The 9,037-nt window shown below is 42.8% G+C and overlaps 1 protein-coding gene across 1 annotated transcript; it reads left to right on the top strand.

Annotated features, from left to right (window-relative positions):
* Positions 1-6,900: 6,900 nt before the first annotated feature.
* On the top strand, positions 6,901-7,401 carry LOC138353666 (mucin-7-like). Its single transcript, XM_069306850.1, has one exon. The coding sequence runs from the start codon at positions 6,901-6,903 to the stop codon at positions 7,399-7,401; it is 501 nt and encodes a 166-aa protein (XP_069162951.1).
* The last annotated feature ends 1,636 nt before the right edge of the window (positions 7,402-9,037 follow it).

Below are 9,037 nucleotides of genomic sequence, written 5' to 3' on the forward strand. Positions count from 1 at the left end.
AAGCAGGTGTTCAACAGTGCCTTACAATGATCACTGCACAAAGCAGTGAGTCCATTCGCATGTCAGAGTCCTCACATTCACGAGCGGTCCTGCTTAGTACGTGACGTCACTGGGGTTATGCTTAGTGCATGACGTCACTTGGGTCCTGTATTAGTGCATGACGTCACTTGGGTCCTGTATTAGTGCATGACGTCACTGGGGTCCTGCTTAGTGCATAACGTCGCTGGAGTCCTGTATTAGTGCATGACATAACTGGGGTCCTGCTTAGTGCATAACGTCACTGTGGTTCTCTTTAGTGCATGACGTCAATGGGATCCTGTTTAGTGCACCACGTCACTTGGGTCCTGTATTAGTGCATGACGTCACTGGGGTCCTGCTTAGTGCACGACGTCACTGGGGTCCTGCTTAGGGCACGACGTCACTGGGGTCGTGCTTAGTGCACGACGTCACTGGGGTCCTGTATTAGTGCATGACGTCACTGGGGTCCTGCTTAGTGCATGACGTCACTGGGGTCCTGCTTAGTGCATGACGTCACTGGGATTAAGTACACTGTGGCCACCTGCTGGCTCTATGCTTAGTGATCTGTGGCCACCTGAACAAATCACCAACAACAAGAAACACCAGCGTGACCAAAACACTAACAACAAGAAACACCAGCGTGACCAAAACACCAACAACAAGAAACACCAGCGTGACCAAAACACCAACAACAAGAAACACCAGCGTGACCAAAACACCAACAACAAGAAACACCAGCGTGACCAAAACACCAACAACAAGAAACACCAGCGTGACCAAAACACCAACAACAAGAAACACCAGCGTGACCAAAACACCAACAACAAGAAACACCAGCGTGACCAAAATACCAATAACAGCTGTTGAAAAGTGAGTTTCTGTGACAACCACTGGTCTCAGAACACGGTACACAGTAGCTAAGTGTTATATCACTCTAACAACAACTGTAGTACATAGTTAGCCGGTGGGCGAGCGGACAGCACGCTGTACACATAATCCTGTGGTCCCGGGTGCGATCCCGGGCGCTGGCGAGAAATGATGGGCTGAATATCTTTCACCCTATGTCCCTGTTATCTAGCAGTAAATAGGTGCCTGGGAGTCAGTCAGCTGTAATGGGCTGCTTCCTGGGGTTTGTGTGGTGTGGAAAAAAAATTATTAGTAGAAACAGTTGATTGACAGTTGAGAGGCGGGCCGAAAGAGCAGAACTACACCACTCAAGCACAACTAGGTGAATACAGTAGCTAAGTGATCCCTACTCACTGATGACCAGAAATTAACTTTTTTTCTGTTATGTACACTCAAAATTTTAAGCACTAATTATTTGTGTAGTAATCTAATGCAAGTTTCTTATATATAAATAATATTTTTTTTACAGAAAACTAACAAAGTAAAATTTTGCGTTAAAGTTTATTAATTTACTAAAAACTTCAAAAAATATTAAAAAAATTTTTTTTACTTCTATATTGATATTTGAATCGTATTTAAAAAAATTATTATAGACTACAAACTAATTGTATTCACGAAGTAAAAACACAAACCAAAGTACTTTTCTTTAGGAGGTCAGACCCCGCCCTGATCCGGTGCATTATATCAGTAAGAGACGGGAGACCTCTTAAGGAAAGTTCAACCCTTTAGATCAGGCTCTCCTACACCCAGCACTGCCGTGTGGGTAAACATTAGGCAGCAACGATTAGAGCCACCATGATCTACCGAATCAAGGTACGATTTAGAGGGAACCGGACCCTTACCCGGTCAGAGATATCGGATTTGATCACCACAACAACCAACGTTGCACCACTGGACGTCGTAGTCGACGATGAAGGACTCCCTTAACTGCTGTTCAGCAGTGCCGAGGCCATACAACGCCTCTTTGACCCCATCAACCTCACTGCTCTCGATGAGGCGCACATGCTCCTCACCCCACCACGACACTACCTCGCAGCCAGGACTGTTTTTGTAAGGAGAGTGAACTCCCTCATCTCCGAAAAAGCTGCCACCGACGTCGCCACCAGCATAACCGAAGATAACTCTTCCTTGACTGCAGTCACTGTAAAATTCATCCCTGTGCAGGACAGCCACCTCTCCACCATGAAGGTAACCTTCACCTCGCCTGAGGAAGCTATCTCTGCTAACACCAACGGCTTCCGGTGCTTCGGCCTCGCTTGTACACCCCGACAAATAACCAGAGAGCATTACTACCAGCTACGACAATGTTTTAAGTGCTATAGTTATAAGCACTTCACTAAACAATGCCCATCTCAGGAAAAACGGTGCAGCAAGTGCGCCGAGAATCACCACTTCAAACAATGCATCAGCGACTTCCTCCAATGCCTTCTCTGCCAAGGTCACCATACAGCCGTCTCTGCTGAGTGTCCACGAAGACGTGAAGAAATACAGAAGATGACCGAAGCCAGGCAAGCCAACACCACACGACGAGAACCATCAACATTCAATGTGCAAGCCGCCAACTTTTCCTGAGGTTTTCTTTGCACATTTTTATAAGATTGCCATCAGTATGAACTGGCCAAGGGATCAATGGGTAGCAATCATGCAGTCTCAATTTAAAGGGCGTAGTTTGAGGTTTTTACATCCCTACCTGACGCTAATAGCTTTGATTATGAATTTGTAAAGAAAAGCATGTTAAATGCGTATCAATTAAATCCAGAGGCACACAGGCAGAAGTTTCGGAACCTAAGGGGGGTAAGAGATCAGACAATAGCTGATTTTACTCATCAAAAGACGACATTTTGCAACAGATGGTTAAAGTCACTTTCAGTAACTGAGTATGATGCTCTAAAGAATCTTTTTATCACGGAAGAAGTATTGTCATGTCTCCCAGACAAGTTGTCTACTTTTATGGCAGAACAAAAGAATGTAACAGACATTTATGAGCTGTCAAAGCTCGCGGATGAGCATGAGTTGTTGACTAAGGCCCAGTTTACGGCCACTTCACCTAAGTCTAGTCGTAGAGTAAATTATAATGCTCACCGAACTCCTTATCAGAATCCATCCAGTCCTAGTGCTCCAGTTACTCCCATGAGCTCTTCTCTTGCAAAACCTAATCCTGCTACTTCCTTGTCAGGAATGTCAAATATTTATAAGGTTAATTCTAAACCTTCAGTTGGTTCCACAGGTGTGTCCACTGTAAGGTCCTATTCCCATTGTAAGAGAAAAGGCCATGGAATTAATTCCTGTTTTATATTGCACCCTGAGTTACGACCAACTGGTCTCATTTATTGTAGAGGTGTGCAAAATAAATTTACTAATAAACATGTAACTGTAAACCCCAATTGGGCGAAACAGTATTCACCATATATGTCTTCAGGTGAAGTTTTGTGTATTAATGGGAAGTGGAAGCCAGTGGTTATTCTTCGTGATACAGGTGCTTCCCAAACCATAATTTCATCCAGTATTTTTTCTGATGTTGAAAAGAGAGAGACTGGAAAGTTTGTAGTTCTTCAAAGTGTTGCAGGATGTAAGACTGTACCTCTAATAGACATTAATTTCAGATCCACCATTACACCAAGTTTATGCACTGTGGGTGTTAGTACCCAGTTGCCCATCCCAGGTGTGGAAGTTATATTGGGTAATGATGTGGCCATAAATCATGTTGTGGGTGAGATTGATCCCCGTTTCTGTAAACAGTCAGTTGCAGACCATGATTATTCTGCCTGTGCTGAAATTAGTTCCATGAATGAACAACCTGTTGGAGTAGATGGTTTTGTCCATTCTACCTGTGCTAATGTCAGTACTATTATAAATCCAGTTGTCAATTCTAATGTTGTTACTCAAGCATTTGTTCCAGTAACCAGTGCCCCTTCAGTGGAGAAGTGGGATGTGGTTGTTCCAGATTCCTGTGTGGCCGACCTAGTTGTTGAGAGTAAGCCTGATGCTATGACTGCTTTATTCCAATAAATTGGGAAAGGATGTCCATGTACCATTGTCTTGCCCGCTCACTACGAACGTTGTGCCCGGACTTGAGAGAAACTTAAAAGCCACGACTCTATTGTATTCCAGCCAAGTGAATGGTTTAGGACAAGATGTCGGGTTGGCAGAAGTATTCCCGCTCACTCCAAGTTTAGAATCAGTTGTCGAAAGTAAGTCTGTTGTAGAGGCCCCGCCTCACCCAAGTCAAGGTGATAGTATAGGGGAAGTGGTCAAACTACCTGTTACTTGCCCGCTCGCTTCAGATTCCCTTAATTTATGTGAATTGAGTAGAACTGACCCTAAGATTTCAGAGAGAAGCAAGGAGACAGTCTGTACTGTAGATCCAGTTCTGGAGAGTGTGGGAAAGCAGCCAGAGGATCAGCTTCTGTTGAGTAGATGGAGACCCAGTGAGCCTCCTCTTCAGTTGTCTGTGAGGATGTGACCCAGCTTGGTAGTGTTATTATTGATTGTGAGCAGACAGTACTCCGAGCAGCTCCAGAAGTCATGGGAGGAAATTTTGGTAAAACCATTGAGAGTGGTAAAGTATCATTTGAATCTAAGTTGCGAAGTTTTGTGGGTTGTGATTCTTATTCCATGTGGAATAATTATTTCTCATTGTGTAAAATGAGTCAGAGTGTGTGTAGGATGTTGAAATCTACTTTTATTCTGCAGGAGCCATTTTCTTGTGAAGTAATGGACAGTGGGACATCTTTGTCCAGCCTTGTGGTTGAGCAGAGAGAGTTTACTCAAGTAGGTTGTGCATCCAGTTGTTCTGAGGAAGTGGTGAGTTATACTAGAGCAGTGTCTCTATATTCAGATCCAGTTTATTTTGATGCACGAGTGATGAAAGTATATGTTCCACTCAAGTGTGGTGTTGACTTTCAGAGTCATATTGGAGTTGACTTTCAGAGTCATAGTGATGGTGAAGGATTTAATCATAATGGGGAGCAGATGTTTGAGGCTCCAGGTGTGTATTTCAAGTTGGGGAATAAGGTTATCCTACCTAGTGTTAATCATTGTGAAGGGTTTCAGATTGTCCTTGGGTGTTTCCCAGGTAATCTGCTGTGCATCTTCAAGATGTTAAGACCCTTAAACCTCTTGGTTGACTGTTTGTCATCAGACGTAAATCACATGGGAAGTGATGGTGAGGGTTGTCAAGTTTTCGGCATGTTTTATTTAGTCTTTTGGAAGACTAGAAGGTTGATGAAAGTGTGTGTTGTGTTCAAGTCCACCATCAGGGGGTGTGAACTTGTCTTGAGAGTTATGATTGAGATATGGTGCCTAGGCATATGCCTGTTTTCTTTCACTGATCGTTATGACAGAGTTATGAGGAAATTGATTTCTGTGTTCCTTATGGATCATCTGAGTCAGTTCGATCAGGTAGCCTTTGCACTTATTATAGGTTGCATTTCTTGGTTTGCAGGTCAAAGGTTTGCTAAGTCGGTGTGTTGTGTTTCGGAAGGTTCTATGAATGGGAAAGTTTTATACATAATTGTGAGGTTTAACGCTAATTTCTCTAATTTTAGTATCCATTGGGCGAGAGTATGTGTTCCACTGAGGATCAAGAGTGATGAAGAGCAGATGTCTTTGTCAGAGCATACCCAGGAGAAGTCCCAAATCTACTTTACATCCAGTCAGCTTCAATTAAGCAGTTCAGCTCCAGAAAAAGGGAGTAATGGAAAATGGAGTCTGTCTTGGAAAAATTCACCATGTGGAAAAGGGATCACAAGGAAATACGGGACTGCTCTTAGAGAAATAGTAGGAACAGATAGAAAGATAAATTGCCGTGATAACTGTGTGAAAGCAGCTACCTTTATTGACAATTGTATTTATACAAATGATAATAATGTTGTTGATAGGTGTGTGAAATATGATCTGAAACAAAGTGAAATAAATGAGATAGTACCTTGGAGAGATAAATTTGCTTACTCCAGTGAAACATATGTAGAACATAGTCATAAGACTGAAATTTCTGAGTTTCCTGTAAGACTATATTTGGAGTGTTTTCATTTTTTTCCAGAAATGTGTTCTTATTACTTTTACATGTTTGAAGTCATTAATACCATAAATCTCAAGTGTCATACATTTTTACTTCAGAAAAAATGCCATTGATCTTCAATCCATTGCATTTTTTTCTTGGTGGTGGAAGTGTTACGTACTCCTAGCTGGATACGTATATAAATTTAAATAAACTTATTTTGTTCCATTTCATCATTACCTGTATATGTATATATATATTATATTTTTGTAAATTATTGTGTGGTGTGGCAGCATCAGTGGGGACAGGAGCGCGGTTGCTCTTCACACGTCTAATACCTGTTAGATTCGGGAAATTAGAATTGCTGGACCTGTTCAGTTATGGGAGTTCCAGATGTCACTTTTTAATATTCATATATTTGTTAATTTACTGTAATTAAGCAGGTGGCATTGTAACTTATATATTTTAAAAGTAACTATTATATTTTATTTGCATTCTTATGTATTTTGAGAACAAGTGGTTGTTCAATTAGTTTTAAATATTAAAAAGTCTTTATTTTCCATCCCTCATCCTGGATGAGGCAGAGGGGGAGAGAATTATGGGTAGAGACGGCACGAGAGTCAGTAGCTTCAAAGGACCAGGAGTAACATGTGGGAGTTAAGTCTGAGAGTTCCTGTTGTGTCATATAGTAGATCTTATTCTAGGAGAAACAGTATTTCTGATTTTGTTTTATAATTGATCTTGTCCATCTGTACTTTACATAATTTTGATTATATTGTTAATATATATATTAAAATTTATATGTATATTTCTTCAGTCCTAAAGGAGAAATTTTACTAAGTGCTTTGTACCAATTAGGGGGTTACACTGGTGACCCGCTCTAGAGAACAGCAGTTGTAGTATCCCTAGATATTAACGGTCTGGCTGTTAGGGTTCCGAGGCGTAACGAACGATTGGTAACAATCCGCACTGCTGAAATGATTACAGGCACGAACACCAAGGAATTTGTACGAATTCTAAACAACATGTACGCTGACATTGGTTTACCAACATTCACTGTTCGTGACGAACTCTTCACAACAACAGCCTCAGCCAACGCCAGTTCTACGACTTCAGCAACAAATACCACTTCTGCCTCTAACATCACCATCTCTTCAACTGCATTGGCAGATATCCTGTCTGCTGACGCCCACCCTGTGCAACCTGCTACATATTCTGCAATATCCTTGCACACTGCTACTCCAGACGAACCATCAACTTCTCCAGTGGTACCTGAGACTACACCAGCTTCACCAGAAACTACACCAGCCGCACCTGAGACTACACCAGCTTCACAGGTACCTACACCTGATGCTTCTGTAAACCAACACTTGTCTTCCGATGATGACTCTACTGCCTCGGTTGACGTTGAAGCACAATCACCATCTCCTGCAACAGAGGAGTCTCCAAGAGTCTCCAAGAGTCTCCGCACTATATGATCAACGTGAAAAAAATTACATATGGATCTCCCGAATACAGACGCCTCTCCAGCAAAATACTCAACACAAGGTATGCGGAATGCCTGCTGAATGATCCAGACTCAAAGTACAAACTAAGGAACGAAGTAATCTTATTTGAATGCGACGAAACCACATTGTCAAAGGACCTTTTCCCACCAGACTACGCCGAGTACAAAAAAAAAAAAATATCAAATGATTACACGAAGCAAGAAAAAATAGAAGCAAGAAAGAAGAAGAAGGAAGAAGCACCGCCACATTGAAGCAAGAAAAAAGAAAGAAAGAAAGAAAGAAAAAAAGAAAAAAATGAAGACACCACCTAAAGACAGATTGCCTCTACCTTGAATGATAGAAGCACTGCCACTGCCGCCTTCCAGACCCGCCTCCAAGCCTAGCCTGTTGTTGGGTTGTTTCAGCATCGACATATTGCCACGCAGCTGGGTTTAGCCCTGGCACTTTTGTCTTCAACTTCAGCATTTCCTCTCACAGACTTCTCTTCAGCTGTCCCCACTTCAAGGCTCGCCCTATGGGCATCTTCTCCTGTATCCAATCTAATCTAATCTAAGTAAAAAATATTAATATCCTGTTTTTACTAACTCACTTACAAGGTCGTCAAGTCGGATTTTTCTCAAGGTTTTCTATACCGCCTTCATGGGGCAAAATTTATGTTCACAATTTTTTATGTTTCATTCCTCCAGAAATTTTGTGTTGATACTTTGAATACCTTATTAATATCCCCTTTGTGTACCGTATTCTTAAGCCACTGTCAAAGTCGTCAGTAAGTGTGGATCACTTAGCTATTGGGCACCATTCCACCCCCTCCCCCCTCCCCCGTCCAATCCCAAATCCTTATCCTATAATTGGATGCAGTGCCTGGTTATGGTTATGTTGTGGCTGAGGGTGTGGAGGCTGGTGTTGATGTTGTTCAGGGCCTTGTTGAGGTTGGTGATGCAGTGCCTGGTTATGGTTATGTTTTGGCTGAGGGTGTGGAGGCTGGTGTTGATGTTGTTCAGGGCCTTGTTGAGGTTGGTGATGCAGTGCCTGGTTATGGTTATGTTGTGGCTGAGGGTGTGGAGGCTGGTGTTGATGTTGTTCAGGGCCTTGTTGAGGTTGGTGATGCAGTGTCTGGTTATGGTTATGTTGTGGCTGAGGGTGTGGAGGCTGGTGTTGATGTTGTTCAGGGCCTTGTTGAGGTTGGTGATGCAGTGCCTGGTTACGGTTATGTTGTGGCTGAGGGTGTGGAGGCTGGTGTTGATGTTGTTCAGGCCCTTGTTGAGGTTGGTGATGCAGTGTCTGGTTATGGTTATGTTGTGGCTGAGGGTGTGGAGGCTGGTGTTGATGTTGTTCAGGCCCTTGTTGAGGTTGGTGATGCAGTGTCTGGTTATGGTTATGTTGTGGCTGAGGGTGTGGAGGCTGGTGTTGATGTTGTTCAGGGCCTTGCTGAGGTTGGTGATGCAGTGTCTGGTTATGGTTATGTTGTGGCTGAGGGTGTGGAGGCTGGTGTTGATGTTGTTCAGGGCCTTGTTGAGGTTGGTGATGCAGTGCCTGGTTATGGTTATGTTGTGGCTGAGTGTGTGGAGGCTGGTGTTGATGTTGTTCAGGGGCCTTGTTGAGGTTG

The sequence above is a fragment of the Procambarus clarkii genome, chromosome 59 (genome assembly GCF_040958095.1).
Source record: "Procambarus clarkii isolate CNS0578487 chromosome 59, FALCON_Pclarkii_2.0, whole genome shotgun sequence".
In the NCBI taxonomy this organism is placed as follows: Eukaryota; Metazoa; Arthropoda; class Malacostraca; order Decapoda; family Cambaridae; genus Procambarus; species Procambarus clarkii.

Bases quoted from the DNA above. Each gene is read 5' to 3' on its own strand.
- LOC138353666 (XM_069306850.1), top strand. From the start codon at position 6,901: ATGATTACAGGCACGAACACCAAGGAATTTGTACGAATTCTAAACAAC.